Raw genomic sequence first — 23897 nt, 5'->3', positions numbered from 1 at the left:
GCCAGCCAGATCGCCTCCTCCAGGTTAGGGGGCAGGGGCCAGCCAGGTCGCCTCCTCCAGCAGCCAGCCAGGTCGCCTCCTCCAGCAGCCAGCCAGGTCGCCTCCTCCAGCAGCCAGCCAGGTCGCCTCCTCCAGCAGCCAGCCAGGTCGCCTCCTCCAGCAGCCAGCCAGGTCACCTCCTCCAGCAGCCAGCCGATCGCCTCCTCCAGGTTAGGGGCAGGGGCCAGCCAGGTCGCCTCCTCCAGCAGCCAGCCAGGTCGCCTCCTCCAGCAGCCAGCCAGGTCACCTTCTCCAGCAGCCAGCCGATCGCCTCCTCCAGGTTAGGGGCAGGGGCCAGCCAGGTCACCTCCTCCAGCAGCCAGCCAGGTCACCTCCTCCAGCAGCCAGCCAGGTCGCCTCCTCAAGGTTAGGGGGCAGGGGCCAGCCAGATCGCCTCCTCCAGGTTAGGGGCAGGGGCCAGCCAGGTCACCTTCTCCAGCAGCCAGCCGATCGCCTCCTCCAGGTTAGGGGCAGGGGCCAGCCAGGTCACCTCCTCCAGCAGCCAGCCAGGTCGCCTCCTCCAGGTTAGGGGGCAGGGGCCAGCCAGATCGCCTCCTCCAGGTTAGGGGGCAGGGGCCAGCCAGGTCGCCTCCTCCAGCAGCCAGCCAGGTCGCCTCCTCCAGCAGCCAGCCAGGTGGGTGCCAGGATCAGGGCCAGGTGGGTGCGCCTCCTCCAGCAGTGTCAGGTGGGTGCGCCTCCTCCAGCAGTGTCATTTGGGGTCACCTCCTCCAGCAGGCTCCTTCAGGTCACCTCCTCCAGCAGCCAGCCGATCGCCTCCTCCAGGTTAGGGGCAGGGGCCAGCCAGGTCGCCTCCTCCAGCAGCCAGCCAGGTCACCTCCTCCAGCAGCCAGCCAGGTCACCTCCTCCAGCAGCCAGCCAGGTCACCTCCTCCAGCAGCCAGCCAGGTCACCTCCTCCAGCAGCCAGCCAGGTCACCTCCTCCAGCAGCCGGCCAGGTCGCCTCCTCCAGGTTAGGGGCAGGGGCCAGCCAGGTCACCTTCTCCAGCAGCCAGCCGATCGCCTCCTCCAGGTTAGGGGCAGGGGCTAGCCAGGTCACCTCCTCCAGCAGCCAGCCAGGTCGCCTCCTCCAGGTTAGGGGCAGGGGCCAGCCAGGTCACCCCCTCCAAGTTAGGGGCAGCAGCCAGCCAGGTCACCTCCTCCAGGTTAGGGGGCAGGGGCCAGCCAGGTCACCTCCTCCTGTAGCCAGCCAGGTCACCTCCTCCAGCAGCCGGCAGCCGGTCGCCTCCTCCAGGTTAGGGGCAGGGGCCAGCCAGGTCACCTCCTCCAGCAGCCAGCCAGGTCGCCTCCTCCAGGTTAGGGGGCAGGGGCCAGCCAGATCGCCCCCTCCAGGTTTGGGGGCAGGGCCCAGCCAGGTCACCTTCTCCAGCAGCCAGCCAGGTCGCCTCCTCCAGCAGCCAGCCAGGTCGCCTCCTCCAGCAGCCAGCCAGATCGCCTCCTCCAGGTTAGGGGGCAGGGGCCAGCCAGGTCGCCTCCTCCACCAGCCAGCCAGGTCGCCTCCTCCAGCAGCCAGCCAGGTCGCCTCCTCCAGCAGCCAGCCAGGTCGCCTCCTCCAGCAGCCAGCCAGGTCGCCTCCTCCAGCAGCCAGCCGATCGCCTCCTCCAGGTTAGGGGGCAGGGGCCAGCCAGGTCACCTTCTCCAGCAGCCAGCCGATCGCCTCCTCCAGGTTCGGGGCAGGGGCCAGCCAGGTCACCTCCTCCAGCAGCCAGCCGATCGCCTCCTCCAGGTTAGGGGGCAGGGGCCAGCCAGGTCACCTTCTCCAGCAGCCAGCCGATCGCCTCCTCCAGGTTCGGGGCAGGGGCCAGCCAGGTCACCTCCTCCAGCAGCCAGCCAGGTCGCCTCCTCCAGGTTAGGGGGCAGGGGCCAGCCAGATCGCCCCCTCCAGGTTTGGGGGCAGGGGCCAGCCAGGTCGCCTCCTCCAGCAGCCAGCCAGGTCGCCTCCTCCAGCAGCCAGCCAGGTCGCCTCCTCCAGCAGCCAGCCAGGTCGCCTCCTCCAGCAGCCAGCCAGGTCGCCTCCTCCAGGTTAGGGGCAGGGGCCAGCCAGGTCACCCCCTCCAAGTTAGGGGCAGCAGCCAGCCAGGTCACCTCCTCCAGGTTAGGGGGCAGGGGCCAGCCAGGTCACCTCCTCCTGTAGCCAGCCAGGTCACCTCCTCCAGCAGCCGGCAGCCGGTCGCCTCCTCCAGGTTAAGGGCAGGGGCCAGCCAGGTCACCTCCTCCAGCAGCCTGCCAGTTTGCCTCCTCCAGCAGCCAGCCAGGTCGCCTCCACTAGGACAGGGGCAGGGGGTTGCGCCTTCTCCAGCAGCCAGCCTCCTCCAGTCGCCGGCCAGGTCGCCTCCTCCAGGTTAGGGGCAGGGGCCAGCCAGGTCACCTCCTCCAGGTTATGGGCAGTGGCCAGCCAGGTCACCTCCTCCAGCACCCAGCCCGGCCACCAAGTGGTGACGTCACGTACCGCAGCCCATTCCGTGACGTCACTGACTTTTGTGGCTGAAAATTTTCCAATTTTGGGCCGCCACCAGGCTTGGAGTACTAAGCGAACAGAAATGGCCAGTAGGTGGATTCTATTTTCTGAAACAGTTTTTTGTGAATATCTCGGCCATTTCGCTTCCAATCCAGGCAAAAAAAAGGCGCATCGAGTGGCAAACACAATCTGGTATTAGCCAAGTTAACACCGAGAGGAAGTTAAAATTGGACAAAAACAAATATTTTTATAAGCTCCTGTTTTTTTTAATGTGTATATCTCGGCTTTTTCCCAACCGATCTGGAAGTGGGGTAACATTTTGTGATCAGGACGTTAATAACCTTCAATCTCCACCAAAATATCCTAGATATCCTTGATCAAAAATTATCCCAATATTCAATACTAAATACATTTGATTTTGTTAGATTTTAAGGATAAAACGTCCTTTGATGCAAAATCTTTTGATGCAGTTCGAAGGACCTTAATTTCCTGACTCCGATATGGCGTTCCCTTCCAAAATCGGTTATTGATTGCCAGAGATATAAGCTGAGAAGCTAATCAAAAATACATTTTTTGCCCGACAACATTTTTCCCACGATGTTAACTTGGCCCATACCAATATTTTTTAGCCAGGCAGGTGGAGACTCTTTTTGTGCATTTTTTGAGCCATCCCAATCCTGGATTGGATGCGAATTGGCCGAGATATTTACAAAATCCATTGTGCATATCTTAACCAGTTCTGAACCGATCTAGAATCATCTTCCAATATCGGTTATGGAATGTCTGCGATATAAACAAAGAGGTGTATCAAAATGTAGGTCTTGGCCACAAATATTTTTCCCACAGTGTTAACTTGGATATTAACAATGTTTTTCAGCCAGGTTGGTGGAGAATATTTTTTCGCATTATTTGCGGTCGACGAAAAATGACCCGAGATAGTCACAAAAGATTGTTTCAAAAATCGAGGTCTACCTACTGGGCATTTCTTTTCGCCTGGTACTGGGCACGGGCCTGGTAGCTTTGGACCACTATCCAAAAGTTTTATTCGCATAAATCTGTGACGTCATGAAATTTTTTCAAACGGTTTTACCGCATATCTTGGCCATTTTTCATCGGGTGTTGGTCAAGTTATAACAGCGTCATGCATGCAAGTACTCCTCATTGAATAAAGCACACACATGATATTTTTTTAAACGTTTATTACAATCATTATATTTAAGGCAAGCTCATACTCTAACTACAACTAAATAAAACCTTAAAAAATATACAAAGAAAAATTCTGCAAACGTTGATCACAAGTTCACAGGCCATGGAAGGATACTTCGTAAAATGCAGAGATGCAAATGAGTCCTAATGCAAATGAGTATCCTCGTTGTCCATTGTTGACGGTGCCGCCTTAGGCACGTTTTTGCTAAGCAAATCCGTGGAAATAAATGCTTCAGTCTCCATTTCGGGGTCCTTCTTAAGCCGCTAGATCTTTTTGTTAAATACAATCCGAATTCTATAAAAAGCTCTATTGTTTTGCTTATCGATATCAGAGATACGCGAAAAACATCATGATTTTGGCCAGAAATGGGGCCGAAATTTAATTTTAAGAATTTTAGGGATCCTTTGATGAAGATCGGCGAGGATTAGTTCCCTGATTCATAAATGGTACAGCGTTTTTGAATCGGATACCAAATAGTCAAGATATTCTCCAAAAAGTGTGAGAAAAACGATTTTTGCAGTTTTTCAAGGGGTTCCATCATGATTTTGGCCAAAAATGGGGCAGAAATAGGGCCAAAATTAAATTTTAAGAATTTTAGGGATCCTTTAATGAAGATCGACGAGGATTAGATCCCTGATTCATAAATGGTACACCGTTTTTGAATCGGATACGAAATAGTCAAGATATTCTCCAAAAAGTGTGAGAAAAGCGTTTATTGCCGTTTCCCAAGGGGTACCATCATGATTTTGGCCAGAAATGAGGCAGAAATGGGGTCAAAATTAAATTTTAAGGATTTACGGATCCTTTGATAAAGATCGACGGGGATTAGCTCCCTGATTCATAAATCAAAACCGTTTTTGAATCGGATACGAAATACTCAAGATATTCGCCAAAAGGTGCGAGGAAATCGATGACTGCACTTTTCCAAGGGGTACTACATATCATGATTTTGACCAAAATCGGGGACAAAATTTAAGAATTTTAAGTATCCCTTGGTCCAGATTTATAGTGGCAGAAGGTACGTTATGTACGTAATGGTACGTTATTTCTTGATCGAATACAAAATGGCAGAACTATGTCTATCGAAACGAGAGAAAATATAAGCAGGGGGAAACGTCGGTGTCTCGCCATTTCATGGGGGAACCATTTAAAAATATCGATTGATCACATTATTAAAATTGAAGAACCTCACTAATATATGTCAGATAAACGAATACCTTCCTGATCATTCTCAGTAAATTTAAAATTTTACATTTAAAATACTGCGAGACATAAAACTTCAGCTTCAGATTGAAAATTATATTTAATTGAAACTAAAAGAAAAATATTGTTTGTATTTTTATGAACATTGTAACTGAATTATTGTTGTGAAAAATGTACTAACTTAAACCTGTTGTGTTGCGCTATAGGCGAACTACAAAGACCAGCTGGGCGAATCTAAATCGGTTCATATTGGTTACTTGGTGAACTTAAAGCTATAGGGTTTTGTAGTTATTTCCTGCTGCGCACATGGGACATGGCCTGTCCCGTGGATGCATGCGGACCCGACTGTGTAGATAAGAGATAATCGATTTTCATATTGCCATCACGATTCGCCACATTCCTTAACAGTTTGGCCATTATTCCAGCTATGCAGGCTCTTATGATATAACGCAGCTGCTCTTTTCCTGAGGATTCCCATTCTCGTTTTCGATCAGGATGAGTAGTTGGTGGAAAATATCGCCCACAGACTGGGAATATTAAAAATTTGACAATATGTTTCAACTATAAACTCAGGAAAACATTTTAACTTGCCTCATTTTGTTTAGCGGATGTTTCCAGGAATGCAGCTCGCCAGGACTCGGCTAGTTTTTTGCCCTCTTCCGTGGAAACGGTTCGTTCCTGATGCAAATCGGTTTTATTGCCCACCAACACTACAGGTACACTGCAAATTAAATTATTAGAAAACAATAGTTTTAGATAGAAGTAAATGATATTTGAAAACTCACTATTTCTTTCCCATCACATCCAAAAGCTTCTCGTAGATAATTTGAATAACCTCAAAAGATTTTTTACTTGTTATCGAATAAACTAAAACATATCCATGAAAGTCCATGCTGTATTGCACAGGGAATATGCTGTACTCGTCCTGACCAGCTGTGTCGATGAGCTTGACACTGTAGTCCTGCGAGTTGACACGAGTGACCTTGGTGAATGCTTACAAAATAGAAAACATAACAATAATGAAGTACAGGTAGGGTAGGGTATAGGTATAGTGAGGCATCTTGTGTTCCAGCCAAATGTGATTAACCAGATGCGCACTTACTATTCTCGATGGTGGGGTCATAAGAGTCGACGAACTGGCCTTCTACGAACTGTATGCTGAGCGATGATTTTCCTGCAGGTGAATCGTAATTATTATGGGGAATAATTCGATGCCGTCAGCCTTGTTGTTGGTGTTGTTGCTGTTGTCGAAATACTACGCAATTACAGAGGCAGCAGCAACAACAACACAGACATTGGTCGAGAAGTATGAGGTATTATTGAAGTTTTTTTCATAACTCACCCACTGAACGGTAGCCCATCATGGCGATGTTGCGTTCTTTTGGTGGCATTTTAAGCGTCTTTATTGTTTATAAATATTAAAAAAAAAAAGCTATTGGTTTTGGGGCTTTTTCCACACTTTTTTTTGTTGTCGCTTCTTTGCCTTTGTGTGCGTTCCTGTGGGTGTGTGCCCTATTCTCTTTGAAATGCGTTTCCTAAGGAGAAAATATTGCTTTAAGCTGTACGAGACTTGCTCCAGTTACTTGTTGCTATCACAGCTGATGCGTTTCCTAGTGGTATTTAATTCAATTATTATGTATTAGATCGTCGGAAACAGTGGATTTTCATTGAATAGGGTTGTTGAAATATATCAAAATATTAATATATCGATATGTGTCTGAAATTATGTGTCAATATCGACTTTTCGATTTACAACACTGAATGCACACCAGCTGTATTGTATGACGGTTTGTGTCTTCACTCAATACATTAAGTTTGTTCTGAATATACTTCAAACACAGCCAGTTTTTAAATATTTCTGGCTAACTTATTCAAATCTTAAAAAAAAAATTCACCTAAGATAAAAATTGACTCCAAAATGTTAGTCCGTTTTTCAACTTGTAGTTAATTAAACGATATTATTGCCACCACTAACGATAAGTCTATCGAGAGGCGTTGGACCGTCCAATTGGATTCCAATTGGGACTGTGGGTTAAAGATTTTCAAACAGTGAAGGTGTGCGCATCGGACTAATCGAATTTCAGATTTGCCAAATCGCGTGAGATTACAGCCACTTAACGGTAAATGGCCAAAGAAAAGGAGGGCGGCTTCTATTTCAAATAGCGATACAAGCGAAAGAAAATCCTACTGTTTTTCCCAACTTTCTGTATTGCAATTGTTTTTCCGATCTCTGTGTATGTGTGTGTGTATGTATGTGTCTGGTTGTGCGCAATGCGTGGGTATTTTTCAGTTTTTCGTTCTATTTTCAAATTTTATGGCCCTCATACATGTGTATACCAATATATTTGAATGTGTTTGGCCGTTAAATTGAAATTTCACCGCGGCTTATTCCTTTCCATCTCCTCTCTAATAAAATGATTTTTTCAAGCCGAATATGTACATGCAGGTGGACTAAGCCGCATACATACAAGCCAGTGCAATGTGCAGCAAGTTGCACAATTACATTTATCAATCCGCTAATCAGGTGCAATGAACACATCTCCCAACTGCCGCGCTTCAATTTCTCCGATCTCCGATGGGTGGATACAGGCTTTTCTTGTCGCTGCTGCCTTTTTAGTCCGCCGCAGCCTTTTTATTGATTTAATAACAACAGAGACTCGAGTCGATGTACTCTTTACAAACCGGCCGACACATAACTATGCACTTAAATGAAATACCTGCAAGTGGAGCTCTCCAGCGGTACTTCTTAAGGTCTGGATTTGATTTCAAAGTTCGTTAAACCTGCCTGAGATAAGACACAACAAGAAAGTCAATAATACCCCCAAGCTCTGCTCTTATCAGTTCAGTCAGGATTAAAATACTGATATGAGACACAAATGTATAGTTTGTATTTAAATTAGAAGGAATTTGATACTTAAAATTGTTAAAACGTAGTAAGATAATTGAAACCCCGCATAAGCAATTAAAAAACTATATTCTTGAAGACCCACCCGTCCGTTTGACGGAAGAGTTATTAATTTTTTGAAATATGTTGCATGTTTTCAATGGTCAGAAGTACTGTGTCTAATTGCCCTGTCAAGTGTCAGCCACTTATTCGAAAATGCAACAGCCGCAACTGAAAACATATTCATGTATGTACGCGACCCACAAACTTCCCATTACAGAATGAGCTTTGCGCACTTTTTCAGTACATTAATACGGCTGCATTAATTGCATTATGTACCTAAAGACCCACTTTAAAATGTGTACATGTAGTGGGTATATAGAGGGTATATGCTAGCAGATAATCTAATTCATTGCATCCAAACAAACACGAGCGACGAGTAGGAGGGGCTCTATTTCGGATGTGCTGCCGGCCGCCAAAAGGGGAAAGTGCTCCGCTTAACGTGTGAAATTTTGTGATGTTCGTTGTGGACGCCAAACACTAGTCACCAGACTGTAAATTGAATGAAATGTACCCAATAATCATAACCATAAAGATAGTTCACATAACAAGATATATATTCTTTAATTTCTAACTAATTTCTATTATTAAACTGTTATTCTTTGTTTATAGCAACACTTTACTTAAGATATTCCAAAACTATAACATTCTAATGGATATATTTATATTCTAATCATTATAATGATTTCAAGAAAATGGTACATTTAAGGGGGCAGGATGGTTTGAAATTTTTTTTTCAGAAATTTTTTATAAAATAGAACATTATCTCAGGTATCTAACGTAACTCAAAAAGTAATGCTCGGATCTAAATAAAATTTTGCACACATCTTTAATACAATAAATACTTGCGGATGAACGAACGCTTTTTTTTAATTTTTTTTTTTACCATTTTTACGGGCAACAATGGGCGGATTTTTATGTAAAAATGGTACCTCCGACTTTATAACCGCGCCAAAAATTCAAAATCGCATATTTTTCAAAATGGTTTCGTTCATCCGCACAAGAAACTAATATTTTAAGTAAATCAATTAAATTTGTTTTTTTCCGATAACACTGTAAGGCCAGACTTTACGCACTGCAAGAGACCAATTTTTTGGAAGCGACTCCGGCCGACTGCCCGTCACGGGATAAATTATAATTATTTCTTAAAAATAAAAATTCCTAGATACTCTCCAAATATAGCCATTAATCGTGTAAAAAAATTTAATTGATATATTTCATCAGACATAAAAAAAAAATCCCAAAAATCTGTTATTTTTCAGCCTCTGAAACCATCCTGCCCCCTTAAAGTTGACAGTTTTCGAAGTTCAAAAGTTTGGAAAACATGCATGTAGATCTTGTAGGACACATAGAACTATTTATAACACGAAAATCCTACTTCAAAAAACACAAAAACTTTAGTATATGAGTGTATATTGATCGAAATAAAACTACACACATGATATCCCCATTATAACTCCCTTTGAGTGACCTATTTGCCATGATATAGAGTGAATAAATCACTTACTGTCCCCATGGCTCTCTTCCATTGACCGGAGCTGTGTGAACCTATTCATAGAACCATAACAAACGTTTCCTGCACCAACCAACCAACCCAACCACACTCTACTCTCTACTCCCGTTTTTCAGAATTTGTTGTGCTTATCGTCGGGTGGCACAAATTGAACTTCTTACCGGCTTTGGGGGCCATCGTCAATGCCATTCTCGAGACTCCAGTCACTCCAGTGTGTGTGTGTGTGTCGAGGGCGTAGTACAGACCGCATCAACACATAAACACTGAATACCCGAGAGGGCCAAAACAAATAGGCCCAGGCCCTAGAAAGGTTAACGGCCGTTGGCCTGGTTGGCGCAACCCAGACGTCGGAAGAGATGGCCCTCGTAATGGCTTAGACGCAACATTAATATTCTGCCTGGCTGGTTATGCAGTTACCATATTGGGTTCTTTTTCTTTTCTTATTATTATTATTATTCAAAAATATATATTTTTTTTTTTTTGAGTGCATCTGCTGCAGCAGCGGAACAAAGTGTTTGAAAAGTGGGCGAACGGAAAGCAATCTGATGAAAAGACAAACGAGCTGCGATGACATTTCTGTTGCCTCTGTTTCCTCTGTGAGGGTCAGAGCATCGTCATTGTAATCAATGGAGATACTCCTAACAGACTGCAGTACAGTGTGCACCCCTTTGCATAAATACTTGTCGATTTAAGGGGGCAGGATGGTTTCAGAGGCTGAAAAAAAGCAGATTTTTGCGATTTTTTTTTTTTCATTTCTGAGTGAATATAATTATTAAGTTTTTTTATTATCCCAAGACGGGCAGTCGGCCGGAGTCGCTTCAAAAAATTATTATTTTGCGGTGTTACAGTGTTATCGGAAATAAAAAATTTGAATTGATTTACTTAAAATATTACTTTCTTGTGCGGATGAACGAAACCATTTTGAGAAATATGCGATTTTGAATTTTTGGCACGGTTTTAAAGTCGAAGGTATAATTTTTACATAAAAATTAGCCCATTATTGCCCGTTAAAATGGTAAAAAAATATTTAAAAAAAAAAGCGTTCGTTCATCCGCAAGAATTTATTGTATTAAAGATGTGTGAAAAATTTTGGTTTTGAGAAAAACGCGTCTAAAGTTTTAAAAGAAATTGAAAGTATATGGATAGAAAGAAACTAAAAAATCGGTATCTCAATCGGTTTTAGTCCGATCGACATGAAACTTTCACAGAATATTCCTGAGATAATGTTCTATTATATAAAAAATTTCTGAAAAAAAAAATTTTTTTGAAGTCTCAAACCATTCTGCCCCCTTAAATACACTTCAAGAAAACTGTAATGAAATATTCATACTTTTCTGATAAAGAAAGAAATGTTCTCCTAGAAACCTAATCAAGATATGAGTATCAATTAGACTATATTTTAGTTACTTAAGAGTTAAGAGGATATGGATTTAAAAACCCCATTTCTTCAAGTGTTTAGGGTTAAATTCAGATTGTGCAGTTTAATGCACGGCACGTGTCTGGGAGCCAGTCCTGCCGCTCCGCCATGTCCTCCGATGACTCATAAGCAACCACAATAGGCGCAACCACCCCATTTGAATGAACCAACGCCTCCATGTCGTCGCTTAGTGTGTGTTTGTTTGAATGGTGCGGGAAAATGGAAAAGTGGGAAATGGGGAAATCCTCCCCATTATGGCTTATCATCCGCTCATAGAACTCATTTCATTGCAGACTCTCGCCATGTCGACTAGCCCGAAACCGGTTAAGAAGGTGCCGATTCATTTGCAGAGCGCCCAGAATCGTGTCTACATTAAAAATGGTAAGCTTATATAGCTTAGAAATCAATGCTTAAAAATATATATTAATTTTATTCTAGGTGAGATTGTCAATCATGACAAATCCTTCAAAGCGGACGTTTACATCGAAGACGGAATCATCAAGTACGCTTTAAGATTCATTAGAACTGCTTCTATTTTTTAAATAAATTTCAATCGCCAGGTTTGTGGGTCCATCCTCCGAAATCACGATTCCCGGAGGAGTTCGCACCATCGATGCCAGTGGTCTGATGATCATTCCGGGTGGAATCGATCCCCATACCCACATGCAACTGCCCTTCGGTGGAGCTGTTGCCGTCGATGATTTCTATCATGGAACCAAAGCTGCCGTTGCTGGTGGCACTACCATGATAAGTAAGCGGTGCCATTTGAAATCTCTTAAGGATTAATGACTATTTTTATCGACAGTCGATTTTGTGCTGCCCAACAAACATGAGTCGATGATCGAGGCCTACGACAAGTGGCGCAGCTGGGCAGATCCCAAGGTATGGGTTTCAGTTATTAGTATGCAAGGTGCAAGACACCCCATGGCATATATAGGGAATGGGGTTTCCAATAAAGGAACATGCAAACCACATTTCCGTTTGCCTGAAATTCAAATCTTTTATTGAATCCTAACAATTCTTAATTTTGAAGGTCTGCTGCGACTATGGACTGCATGTGGGCATCACCTGGTGGTCCAAATCGGTGTCTGAGGAGCTTGGTATTTTGTGCAAAGAGCTGGGAGTCAACTCTTTCAAAACATTCATGGCCTACAAGAACCTATACCAGGTAACCTAAAGAGTTATCTTTTCTTTCTGTTATAATAATTTATACATTTTCCAGCTAAATGACTCAGATCTCTTGGATGTATTCGAGCGGATTAGAGGGTTAAACGGAGTAGCTATGGTAAGTCTTCACAACACACCCCTTTAAATACTCAATATTAATGTTTTTCTTTCGCAGGTCCATGCCGAAAATGGAGATATCATTGCCAAGAACACGCAACGCCTGCTGGCGGAGGGAATCACAGGACCGGAGGGCCATGAGCTCTCCAGGCCCGAGGAGGTCGAGGCCGAGGCAGTGCACCGCGCATGCGTCCTAGCCCACCAGGTGAGTCCGACGGTGGAGTGGTGGTTGCAGGGTGTGGGAGTAGGAAGGCTGACCTGTAATTGGTTATTTGTTTTAAATATTTTTATTTATTATAATTTTTTATTATTTTCATTGTGTATGATGCACTCTGTACATATTATGCGGTATGCGGCACTTGACATAACCCCACAATACCCACTTCGATACCCAACCGATTTGATCTGGGGCTGATCAGGCCGCTTGTCCCCTGTATGTGGTCCATGTGATGAGCAAGTCGGCGGGCATCGAGCTGGCCAGGGCCCGGCATCGTTATCGGGGGCGTTATATAATGGGTGAGACACTGGCCGCGGCGCTGGGCACGGATGCGACCTGCTGCCAGCACCTGGGCTTCGATCACGAGGCAGCGCACGTGCTCAGCCCGCCCCTGCGTCCCGACAAGACGACCCCCGAGTTTCTGATGAAGCTGTTGGCGAAGTAAGTGGCGTCCTGGCTGAATCTTTTGGGACGGGAACCGTAAATAGGGGAATTCTTAAAATCAATCTCAAAGAATTGTAAAAAATCTGACATAACTATCTACATTTCGGTCCCCTGTCCTGGAAGTTTTATCTTTATTTATTGAATCCCGGCTAATCCCACACTAACAAGGATATGCGTTGATGACTGACTAACACATTACTTCTATAAACTAACTGCTAACAGCTCTCCAGCATCGATCTAACTCGCTAACCCCCAACTAATTACATATGTTTCCATGTTTGGCCATGCTTTCCCCCACTCACACACGCTCCCACATCGCCCAGATGAAGACGCCGCTCTTTGTATCCGGCCTGACCAGCAAATCCTCTGCGGAACTCGTGGGTCGTGCTCGCCGCAGCGGCTACTGTGTCTTCGGAGAGACGCTGGCCAGCTCCCTGGGCCGCTCCATGAGCGGAGTGCCCAAGGGCGATCGCATTTATTGCATCACCAGTCCACCGATCCGCGAGTCAGCCGAGACCCCCAGGCAGCTGATGAAGTCCCTGGCGTAGTAAGTATTGACCTCACTAGAGAATAAGGGTCAGAGTCACCATTGGCTATTTGTTGGAATTTATTAGTTATACAATCGGTAGTCCATATTCCCTAAAAGTCCTTTCAAATCTCAAATTAAAAAGGAAATTAAAATTGTATATGAAGTGACTTTGATTCCTCTTGTGTGGAATTTTAGGAGTAAGTATTGAAGCATCAAAGCACTCCCCACCACAGCGGTGATTGTTCGTTCGTTTCGTTGCGTTTTGGTTGACTGACTTCCCAAGAACCCCACTGCCCGGTACTAATCCTTTCCTGCATCTCCCCCAATAGCGATGACCTGCAGCTGACTGGCAGCGATAACTGCACCTTCAACAAGGAACACAAAGCTTTGGGCAAAGGTGACTTCACCAAGATCCCGAACGGAGTCAATGGTGTGGAGGATCGTATGTCCCTGGTGTGGGAGAAGGGCGTCCATGCCGGGCTCCTGGACCCCTGCCGTTTTGTGGCTGTGACCAGCACGAATGCAGCCAAGATCTTCAACATCTATCCCCAGAAAGGACGCATCGGTAGGATGACCTCAAGCTTCATATACTCTTAATATTTACACTCTTATCCCTCCTTCTAGCCGTCGGATCTGATGCGGATATTGTTATCTGGAACCCGAATGCCACACGAACGATTTCAAAGGACACCCACCACCATGCCTGTGACTTCAACATCTTCGAGGGCATGACTGTGCACGGAGTTTGCGAGTTCGTCCTGGTGCGCGGACGCATCTGCGCCGAGCGCGGCAACGTACGGGTGGCGGAGGGCTTCGGAAGGTTCATTCCGACCCCGGTCCGACCTCCATTCGTCTATGACATCATCGAGGGCAAGGTTCAGGCCTCCTCAGAGGAACAGCAGGAGCACCAGGAGCGACAGAACGGAAATGTGGCGAAGCGATTTGCGGAGCTGGACATTCAGATCCCAGTGCAGGAGCCCTTAAGCGCCATGTTGGCTGGCAACCTGCCCATGCCGGCGGAAGGCTCTCTATGCAGCACGCCCTCCGTTCGCGGACGTGTCGACGGAAAGCGTGACTTGCAAGAGTCCTCATTCTCCATAAGCGGTAAGTGGAAACAACAAAGGATTTTTCCTCTCGAAGATTAATGTTTTTCTTTCAAACAGAGGAGCTTGATAAGTCTGGAGTTCGGGCATGCATTAAGGTAAAGAACCCACCTGGCGGAAAGTCTTCCGGCTTCTGGTAAACCAACCAGCGCCCTGCGTCGCATCGCAATCCTTGCCGGTGTTGAATCGCACAATCCTGGATCCTGGAGGACAGTGTAAGCCAAAGTCTGCGCTCATTCGATATGTAAACCGGCATTTAATATTAAAAAAAATGAAAAACAAAAACACAAAATCGTAATCTAACCAAAATTCAAATTAAGTATGTACGTATAGCCACAAATCGAATAATAATTGTCCCTTGTGGGTAAGATTTCTGTTAAAAATCCTCAATTTAAGAATTAGAAACATCAACTGCCTGGCCTGAATCGAGGACTACGAAAAATCAAACAATGTGCTTTTTTTTAATCTACATATATATTTTTGTTGAACACGTTTATTTAAAAGTAATTTAGCACAATTTTGTACCCTATATTGCTGATCTAGGAAATCCAATCCAAGTTGAATCAAAAGGCTTGCAACATTTTTTGCAACTATTTATTAAAGAAAGTAGCTTTTCTATTGGGGTCCTGGCACCTACTGGGATCAACATTTTTGGATTTCTACCAAGCAACTCTACAATTAGAAACTGTAATCATATTCGATGACAAATTATAAATGTGCAGAACTATTTATTATATACACATACTTTATATACATAAATCTAATAACGAAAACTCAAAGAAACTAATAAATTAAATGGAAAAAAATATGGATTGTTTAAATGGATGGTTCTTGGAGGCAAGGATCTCTCATCCCACATTAAAACATTTTAGATTGAGTTAATGATCGAGTTTATTTTTATTTATATGAATATTTACAAAACGATTTAGCACAATGCGTATATCTTTATATGCTCTTGATACTATTATCAATTGTGTGTGTGTGTTCCAATCTTACTCGTTATTAAAAAAATGATGACTGACAGACCATGCGAAATCAAGTGCTTCATAAATAAAGTTCATAGCTATGAACCGTCCGTGCTGGTTCAGGCTATTATATAGTATGAATACATAATTACAATTGTTGGTAATAACAATCCCCGTGCTTCAAGTCCAAATACTCAACTGCATGAACGACATAATCAGGCTTCATTGCATTTGTCAATGGTGTTCGAGTATCGATTATCAAATAGCTCTTCGGATGAGTTTTAATTAAATATTTAAATTATCAGAGGTAAATTATAGAGTCGTTTTGCCATCGCTCAGCTACTTACAATTGTTTAGGGTTGATGCAAAACATTATATATCGTATATTATCGTTACAGTTGTCATACTCGTAAACAATCTAATGAACTAGTCTCGATATAAATAAAATGTTTTTATAGTGCTTTGGGTAAACGAAAATTGGGTGGCAAAGTTCCTTTTGCTTAACATTTAAATATATATATATATATATTCACTCCTGTGTGTGTCGCTTATGCTCTAAAATCATTTGTAAAGTGACCTAAAATCGACTTAACAACTAAATTCCAATAGTTAATGACGTTTTGAGTTTTCCATTTATTTTCGATTTGTTTTTTGCGTGGGTGTCCCTCCGGTGACCATTATTGATTTATTTTGATGGTAGAGAGTGTAGGAATGCATGCGACCGCATATTGGTTTTAGATTCTTAACCGAACGCTGCAAAGAAACAATAACAGACATGAATTACTTCTTCAAAAGTTAAAAAAAAAAATCAATATATAAATACCTCCAAACACCGAGGCGCACGCCTACTGGCTTATAGCTTTTTCAGATAGGCGGCACACTTGACCGCACTGCTAACCTGTCCCGTGTTGAGCACACTCAGTTTCTTGTGCTTCGCGCGGAACTTCCTCACATAGGCATCAATAAGATTCTTAATCTTGTGCGGATTAATTTCACCAGACCGACTGTGACAGATCTGAAACGATACACAATATTAATCAACTATTTAAGATAGAGATTATTGACTTACCTTCGGCACAGCTCTTCGCATAATGTCCTTGTAGTCATCCTTTGTAATCACCTTCTTGTTAAAGTGCGGCTTCAACACCAACTTCACTTCCTCGACAACGCGCTCTTGTCGATTCAATTTGCGCAAAAACTGCAAAAGAACATAAAATACTTAGTTTTTGGGTCTCATCCACGCCACATGACATTGACTCACTCTATCCTTTACTTGAAGGTCCATTGCCGAATTGGGAACATCGTCATAGGCATCGGGCACCTTGGCACCTTTAAAAATATTATTATTATTTTAACAGACTTTTAAAAAATGAAATGCCCAAAACACACCTTTTAATTTTGATTTACGATCTCGATTGCGATGCTTCTTGGCTGGGGCTGTGTTGTAGCGCGACATACGGATATTGCCCACCGGGGAGCTGCTACCAAAGAGATTGTCGAACATTTCCGTCTTGCCACTGCCCTTGGCGCGTCGGCTGCCCTCCGGTTGGGCGGGCGGCTCGAACAGGTCCTCGTAGTCCGCTGACCCCGGCGAGTACGGGCTCTCGATGTCCATGTTGAAGGAGTCGTCCAGGGCGTTACTGGAACCACCGGCATTACCGCCACTGCCACTACCGTTGCGCAAACCACCGCCAACACCGCCTCCGCTCGTGGTGGGCATATTGCCAACGCCACTGCTGCTGCTGGCCACGCTTCCGCCGGCCTTCGACAGGGGGGTGAGTTTCTTTGGCATCGGCGTGGGGCTGGATATGGAGGGTATGTGCTGCGAGCTGGACACCACACTGCTGCTAGTGAGCAGAACATTCGAGATCACGGTGACTGAGTTGCCGTCCGACACCTTGTCATGGCTGTCGCCGGCACCAGATCCGCCTCCAGTGCCTCCTCCCGAGGTTGAGCCCACAGTGAGATTCACCGAGCTGCTGCTTATGTACTGGGCGGAGCTCACCTCGCTCTCCTGCTGGCCACCCAGGCTCTGACTCGGTTTGCTCATTAGGGACATTAGGAAGTCCACTGGGTTGACGGCACTCGTCTGGGTCTGGGTGCTGGCGCTGGCATTGCTGTCGCTTTGCTTTTGATTTTCAGCTTCGTTCTTGTCTCCGGGCCCGGATCCGACAGTTCCGGGTCCTGCATCCACTGAATCGTGGATCTGGCTTTGAGTCGGCGTCGGCGATCGAGGCGAAAGCGATGGCGACTTTGTCGGCTCGAAAGGATCGTAGGCGTCCGGCGAACACGGTCCCGACTCTGGAGGCGTGTTGGGTCCTATCTTCTGACCACCTTCGTGGGCAGACGCCTCCTCGGGTGGCAATGAACAAGCCGCTTCCATCTCGTCTGCCGAATTGATGTCATCGGCATCGTCGTGCAGAGGATTGTTGCGAACCTTGTGCTGCATCTGCAACTTCTTAGCGGGCAGGTTGAACTTGACCAACGGAGGCTCTGGTGGCGTCTTGGGGCCAGTTTGTTGTGTCATGTTTTCGTAGGAGGTTTCCATGATGGTATCCAGGGAATTGGGCGGCGGTGTTTTTTCCCGTTGGCCATTCTCCCGCATCATATCGCGGTCATGGTCCCGGTCGCGATCCCGTTCTCTCCGAGAAGCATGTTGATCCGTGGCGTCTTCGCTGTCCGTGAGCACAATCACATCAGCCGGCTCCTGATGAACTTGGAACGGCGACCGTTCCAAATCGATAATGGCCACGGGTTTGGCCTCCAGTTTTTTGCGCTTGCGCGTCTTGTCCTTTCTGCCCTTCTTGCTGCCACCCATTCCAGCGCCAGAACTGCTATTGGCCAGATGGTCGTAGGAGCCCAGGCGCTTGCTCAGCAGATCGTCGCTCCTCGAGGGCATGGTAAGGACCGACTGTTGCTGTTGCGAGGGCTGAGCCGATGATGCGTTAGCACTGGTGGCCTCCTTGTTGAAACTGACGCTCACCAGTATGTTGTTGCCGGAGGCGAAGACCTCCTTGGAGGGCAGTGGCTCTGGTGTTTGGGTGCGTCGCTTGCGCTTCTTCTCCTTGCGCTGTTTCTCCAGGGGCTGCTTCTTTTTCTTTTTGCTCTTGTCCCGCTTCCGTTTCGGCTTCTTCGGTGTCGCCTCGCCAACATCATCATACGTCTGATGATCCTTGGGCGATTCCAATGGCGGCGTCCACGAATTCTTGTCATGCAAGAAATTGTGGTGGTGACCAGGTGACACTGATGGCGACCATTGGATGCCGCTGCTCAGCACACCGCCTCCCTTCTTTCGCTTCTTTCCGTGTTGCGGCGCCAGAAAGTCATCGGCATCCTCGAAGGGATCACGTTGCCGTGAGATGCGACGCATCCTGGCTGCCGCCGTCGGACTGCCGCTGACCGCCCGCTTTTTGCTCTTCTTTTTCTTGTCCGACTTCTTCTTCTTTTTCTTGGGCACATCCTTGGGACTCTTCGACCGGGATCGGCTGCGACTCAGCCGTGGAGTATACCGCGGAGAGCCTATGTAAGCAGGTGAACGATCTCCCCCGCCATTGACGCGATTGGGAGTGGGTGAACGGGATCTTCCAGAGCGCAGAGATATGGGACTACGTTCCCGTTCCAGATGCGATGGCGGCCGAGGCGACGGCGACCGGGCGAAGCGCCTGCCGCCTTGGTGCTTGGGTGGCGGCGATGTGCCCGGCGGCGGTGTCGGCGACATGCTGAAGCTGCGGAACCGCTTCGGTGATCCCGGCGACCGGGAGCGCAACGAGCCGCGCGATCCTCTTGAAACGCTTCTGGAGAAGCTTCGCGAATCACGCCTGCCGGAGCGGCTCCTGGCCGAGCGCATCGGTTCCCGGCCGAACCTATCCCTTTGGTAATTCTGCCTATTGGCTCCCACCAAGTTGCGAACATCGTAGCGCGGCAGTTCTCTCCTCTTGGGGCGCTGATAGAACTGCTGGCCGTGCTGGTTGTAGTGGAAGTATTGCTGGGGGTGGTGGTGCTGCTGCTGGTGGTAGTGCTGCTGGTTCTGATTCTGGTAGTGGGGGAAGCGATTATTGTGAAACGGCTGGTTTCGGTAATTAAACCGAAGGCCTCCCCGGCCGCGCATGAATCCTCGCTGGTTGTCTCGGCCACGGAACGGCATCCGGTGGTATGAACGAGAGCGGGACCTCGATCGTGATCGAGAATACGACTTGGAGCGACTGTCGCGCCTGCGTCTATTTCGATTGCGGCTTGGCGAGCGACTGCTGCTCCTGCTCCTGGTCCTGCTCTTGCTTGGACTCCGGCTCCGTGTCCGCGACCGACTTCTACTACGGCTCGCACTCCGGCTCTTGCTGCGCTTCTGGCTAAACGAGCGGCTTCTCGAACCGGACCGTGGCTTATCGCCGCGGTAGTTGCGATCCTTTTGCCGTTTGCCAACCTTTTTGAATGTTTCGTCATCGTCGCGCTTGGAACGGGTCTTGGACTTGGGCTTGACTGGAACAGGGCTACCATCGCTCGGACTTCGAGTACGGCTGCGACTCCGCCGACGACTTCGGCTGCGGCGCTTGGAGTTCTTATTGCTCGAATCCTCGTCATCGGACACTTGCTCGCCGCCGACTGCCCGCTCGTCGTCCGACACCTTGGAGGATGGTGACTTGGGGCTTCCGCTAGCATCTCTTCGGTTGGCCGCTGGGCCAGAGTTCTGTTCGTCGTCCTCGGCCAATGTTTTCTCATCCAAACAGGGCGTGTAGGAACGATCCGGTCCGTGGTCACTGCCCTCTTTGTCCGAATCACCCTTCTCCTTCACTAGAGGAGGCGTGTTGGACTCCAGCTCCTTGGGAGTCGTATCGGCATCATCTCCTTCCGTTTGTTCCAGGGCCTTTTCGAACTCCTTTGGCTTATCGATGTCCAATTCCTCCCAATCACTGTCGTCGTACAGCTCCAGCACACCCTTGCCCCTATCCCGCTCCGAAGCCCGATCCTCTTTAGTTGGACTAGGAGTGCTACGCTTTGGTGTCTCCCCGGATTCCTTTTGGGCCTTGCCGTCCTCCTCGTCGGATGGCTCGGATATCTCCATGTTGTCAGTTATTTCGTCTGGCTCGTCGGTTGGATTCTCCGGCTCGTACAGATCATCGTTGGCTTTCTCCTGAGCTGGTTCCGGCTCGGGTCCAGGGGGCAATGGTATATTATCGTCATTGTCATCGTCATCATCTAATTGTACTAAATCTTCTTCTAAATCCTCATCATCCTATTCAACAGCGGCCGAAGGAAATAAAATGGAATATTTAAATGTTAGTACAATGGAATATAAAAAAAGATAATTAGCCCATTTGCTTTAAATTTGAGTACAAAAATATATTATATAAACTTTGTAGAACGACTCAAAGGTATCTTTACCTTATTCGGATCTTCGACAGGTCCATACACTGGCCCAGTTGTCGTCGCAGAAGCGTTGGCCACAGCCTGAGACTCCTGCGAGTAAATGGAGAAGTTGGGACAGTTGTCGGCATCATCCCCAGCTTTCGATCTGTCGGCGATCGGCGGCTGGATCTTGAAGAGCGGACTGTTCCAGGCCAGGCTAGCGGGCGGTGTTGGCGGAGGAGGTACTGATAGCACCGGTGGCAGTCCCATCACTGGCGGCGGATGATGGTTGACCGGCGGCGGCGGGAACATCGGCGCTGGTCCAGGAAAGCTCCTTGGAGGCGTAACCCTAGCCGGAGGTGGCCCGCCAATCGGCCGGAAAGGTGGTGTGGACTGAGTTACGGGCGAAGGGCCCGGCGGCCGTTGCTGCTGTTGGCGGTTGGGCGTATTGAATCGCAGGTGAAAGGGTGTGAAGGTGGGGGTGTTGCTGCTGCTGTTGGGCTGTATGGGGCTGGTGAATCCCTGATTGCTGAAACCACCAGGCAGCTGACCTCCATCTCCTCCACTAGAGGAAGCCACGCCGCTGTTTGATGATTGTTCTGCTCCACCACCACCACGGTTATAACTGTTGTTTCCACCGTAGCGATTGTTGTAGTTATCCCCACCGGCTGCGCCACCACCACGACCGAAGTTCGGCGCAGCTCCTCCCCGCTGGTAAAGCGGTGCCTGGGTGACATTCTGATCCGGCTTGGAGGCGGCGGTCTTTTTGGGAAGATTAAGACTGCCGTCGGACCTGATGTGCACCTCGCTCAGGTTACGTGAGGCGTCATGCCAACGGTCCTGCAGCTCCAAAATACTGGAAAGTATGTCGCCAGCTGCAGCTGTGCTGGACGATGAGGTCGTGGCGGCCGTGCGGGCCTTGCTCTGGAGCAGAGCCTTCCGGCTGCGCGGGGCGCCAATGCTGGCTATACGAACTGAGGTTTGAACTGCCGTGGATCCCAGGCCAGCGGAAGCCAGATCTTCATCGCAGCCCGGCTCATTGTCCGAGAAGTATTCCAGATCATTAGCACTCCCAAACAGGGAGAAGCTGGCGGCAGTTCCACCAGAAATGTGTGAACGCTGTACGCCATCCACCTTCACGCCCAACTGCTCCGCCAGTCGCATGCTAGCAGTTAGACGTCGTCCGGGTTCAGACGCGGCAGGTACTACTCGACGACGACGACGTCGACGGCGCCGAATGACCTTTTTACTGGTTTTGAGTGCGAACTTCTCATCGAAATTGTTCAGGTCATACTCCACGACATAGACACGGTGTCGAGTCCTCCGCCGCCGTCGTCGCTGGGTGGTTCTTCTTGTATTTGTGCTGGTTGTGGTTCGTCGGGTGGTGGTGGTAGTGGTTGTAGTTGTCGTGGTGGTGCGGGTTCGCGTACGGCTGCCCTCAGAATTGTCCGTGGTGACCGCTGCAGAACGAGTGCGACGCAGCACTTCCGCTCGGATACGTTCGTTCTGACGGGTTCTAAGGATTCGTGGCTGTTGGACTTCGCGCACACGCAGCCTCGTCTCTGGAAGCCCCATGTCTCTGATATCCTCGTACAGTTGACTCAAATCGTCAGCCAGGTCTAGCTGCTCATCCGGGTCCTCGTCCTCGGAATCAATGCAATTGTCACAATACCAGGAACCGGCGGGAATTTCATGCAGTGGCGGGTCCAGGCAGTCCATGTGATAGCCCTGGTTGCAGCTATCACACAGCAGCATCACATCCTCTCGATCTGGTCGCTCGCAGATCTCACAGTTGGTGACTTCCTCTTCAACAGGAGCCTCCTCTTCGTCGCCTATCACCAGCTCGGTTTTGGTTTTGCTCAGGTCCACTCGCACCTCTCGGACAATCTTTCGGGTTGCGAATGTGTCGCGCACAATGATCCTATCGAAGGCAATTCGGTCAATGGGACAGGTTTGAACGTTTCGCGACCATGCCTCAATGCACGCCGCACAAAAGACATGCTCGCAAGTGGCCGGTGTTCCGATCTCTTGCTGCCTAAACGTAAACAGGCAGATGGGACATTTCTCCAGTAGCTCGTTACTGCTGCTATCAGAGCTAAAGCCGGGATCTGCCTCCTCCATTGATGGTTGGAGTCTTGCAGCTGCATTGGAAGATTTTTCCGTCTCCGGCTCCGTCTCTTCGCCGCTAGATAATGCCTTCCTCAGTTTGCTAGAACGCTGCTGATTTATCTGAAATGATTATTATATAAATTTTTGAATCAATACATTCTACTAAAGGGACTATGTATGTATTAGATTACCTCACTGCCGCTGGAGGAGCAGTCGCTTTGCGGTCCATAACGATGGCGCAACTTGCGCGAAGACTTCCTGGTCCCAGCATCGGACTCCGAGTTGGAAGGTACTTCCTGGTGGCGAACACTGCGACGCAGCCGAGTAGCCGTTGAACAGGATGGCCGCTGGTCAAGATCCTGATCGGAGCCCGTCTCATCCGAGTCGTTTAATTCAATTCGCATTATGATGCGACGGTTCCGTTTGGGCCGCTGGGGCGGCTGCTGGCGCTGCTGATTCATGGATTCGGGTTCGGATTTGGATTCCGAATCAGAATCACGGTCGGGCATGCTGATGCAACTGCGTATGTGTGCGGTATATCAAGCCGATATATTGATGTATGTACACTGTCGGCGGGGCAGGCGCGTGTGTATTACATATATATTACATATAGGGAGTGCTCTTGGCTTAATTTTCATCTAGTAATCCAGGCCTTGAAGCTTCTCAGCTCCAGCTACATTTCCCTACTCGCCAGACTTATTTTCCTATAGCTTTTACTTGTCAGTAATTGAAGTGTAGTGGAGTGCCGAGTGTGCGGATCAAAAAAGTAGCATTAATCGCAAATTTCGATGGCTCCTGTACGGATGCGTCGTCCCCTGTTCCATGTACACAGTGGACACCGGAAAGCGGACACTGGACAGTGGTCAGATAAGGATTAGCAGCGCCTTTATTGCCGAAACGCTTCTATTTCAAATAGGCTGCAAACGCAAATTTTTCTCACAGTTTTGTGCACTCACACTCATACACTCACATTTTCGTTTCAGCCATTTTTTCAGCTAGAGATGACACAACACACTGTCTTTCGATAGTTGCCGCCTCTGCGATATATTGATAGATATATTTAATCGACTATTCTATGCAGTGGCGTACGTGATGAAAGGGGGTA

General features: G+C 47.7%; 3 protein-coding genes across 5 annotated transcripts; 1 reads left to right on the top strand and 2 right to left on the bottom strand.

The window, feature by feature from the left end:
- Positions 1-5046: 5046 nt before the first annotated feature.
- On the bottom strand, positions 5047-6652 carry LOC6503459 (GTP-binding protein Rheb homolog). Its single transcript, XM_001967485.4, has 5 exons — positions 6267-6652; positions 6027-6098; positions 5710-5917; positions 5516-5645; positions 5047-5451 (listed from the first exon to the last, which is right to left on the bottom strand). Exons 1-5 carry the CDS (start codon positions 6313-6315, stop codon positions 5362-5364), a joined length of 549 nt encoding a protein of 182 aa, XP_001967521.2. The 5' UTR covers positions 6316-6652; the 3' UTR covers positions 5047-5361.
- Positions 6653-6897: 245 nt separating this feature from the next.
- On the top strand, positions 6898-14856 carry LOC6503390 (dihydropyrimidinase). 3 transcript variants are annotated; one of them, XM_014903650.3, is made up of 12 exons: positions 6899-7044; positions 11092-11179; positions 11237-11300; positions 11359-11549; positions 11604-11680; positions 11832-11966; positions 12021-12083; positions 12141-12287; positions 13067-13290; positions 13602-13837; positions 13897-14376; positions 14436-14856. In XM_014903650.3, the coding sequence occupies exons 2-12, from the start codon at positions 11101-11103 to the stop codon at positions 14513-14515; spliced, it is 1776 nt and encodes a 591-aa protein (XP_014759136.1). In that variant the 5' UTR covers positions 6899-7044; positions 11092-11100; the 3' UTR covers positions 14516-14856. The 3 variants fall into 3 exon arrangements, with proteins under 3 accessions (XP_014759135.1, XP_014759136.1, XP_001967520.2); XM_001967484.4 differs by lacking the exon at positions 13067-13290 and adding an exon at positions 12502-12740; XM_014903649.3 differs by lacking the exons at positions 13602-13837; positions 13897-14376; positions 14436-14856 and adding an exon at positions 12502-12740 and having other exon boundaries at positions 6898-7044; positions 13067-13201.
- Positions 14857-15248: 392 nt separating this feature from the next.
- Positions 15249-23831, bottom strand: LOC6503457 (PHD and RING finger domain-containing protein 1). Its single transcript, XM_001967483.4, has 7 exons — positions 22984-23831; positions 20720-22912; positions 16730-20570; positions 16602-16669; positions 16410-16538; positions 16164-16355; positions 15249-16093 (listed from the first exon to the last, which is right to left on the bottom strand). The coding sequence occupies exons 1-6, from the start codon at positions 23299-23301 to the stop codon at positions 16194-16196; spliced, it is 6711 nt and encodes a 2236-aa protein (XP_001967519.2). The 5' UTR covers positions 23302-23831; the 3' UTR covers positions 15249-16093; positions 16164-16193.
- Between the last annotated feature and the right edge of the window lie 66 nt (positions 23832-23897).

The sequence above is a fragment of the Drosophila ananassae genome, chromosome 2L (assembly GCF_017639315.1).
Source record: "Drosophila ananassae strain 14024-0371.13 chromosome 2L, ASM1763931v2, whole genome shotgun sequence".
NCBI classification, from domain to species: domain Eukaryota; kingdom Metazoa; phylum Arthropoda; class Insecta; order Diptera; family Drosophilidae; genus Drosophila; species Drosophila ananassae.
Note: the sequence above shows the minus strand (reverse complement) of the source record. Positions and strands in the feature narration are given on the sequence as shown.

Excerpts from the sequence above, each read along its gene's own strand:
- LOC6503459 (XM_001967485.4), bottom strand. The coding sequence starts at position 6,315 with ATGCCACCAAAAGAACGCAACATCGCCATGATGGGCTACCGTTCAGTG. Across the intron at positions 5,918-6,026 it reads TGACCCCACCATCGAGAATA|CATTCACCAAGGTCACTCGT; the intron begins GTAAGTGCGCAT and ends CTATTTTGTAAG. Across the intron at positions 5,452-5,515 it reads CATCCGCTAAACAAAATGAG|TCTGTGGGCGATATTTTCCA; the intron begins GCAAGTTAAAAT and ends TAATATTCCCAG.
- LOC6503390 (XM_001967484.4), top strand. The coding sequence starts at position 11,101 with ATGTCGACTAGCCCGAAACCGGTTAAGAAGGTGCCGATTCATTTGCAG. Across the intron at positions 12,741-13,601 it reads CTGATGAAGCTGTTGGCGAA|CGATGACCTGCAGCTGACTG; the intron begins GTAAGTGGCGTC and ends CTCCCCCAATAG. Across the intron at positions 13,838-13,896 it reads TCCCCAGAAAGGACGCATCG|CCGTCGGATCTGATGCGGAT; the intron begins GTAGGATGACCT and ends CCCTCCTTCTAG.
- LOC6503457 (XM_001967483.4), bottom strand. The coding sequence starts at position 23,301 with ATGCCCGACCGTGATTCTGATTCGGAATCCAAATCCGAACCCGAATCC. Across the intron at positions 16,539-16,601 it reads ACCTTCAAGTAAAGGATAGA|TTTTTGCGCAAATTGAATCG; the intron begins GTGAGTCAATGT and ends GTTCTTTTGCAG. Across the intron at positions 16,356-16,409 it reads TGCGAAGAGCTGTGCCGAAG|ATCTGTCACAGTCGGTCTGG; the intron begins GTAAGTCAATAA and ends GTATCGTTTCAG.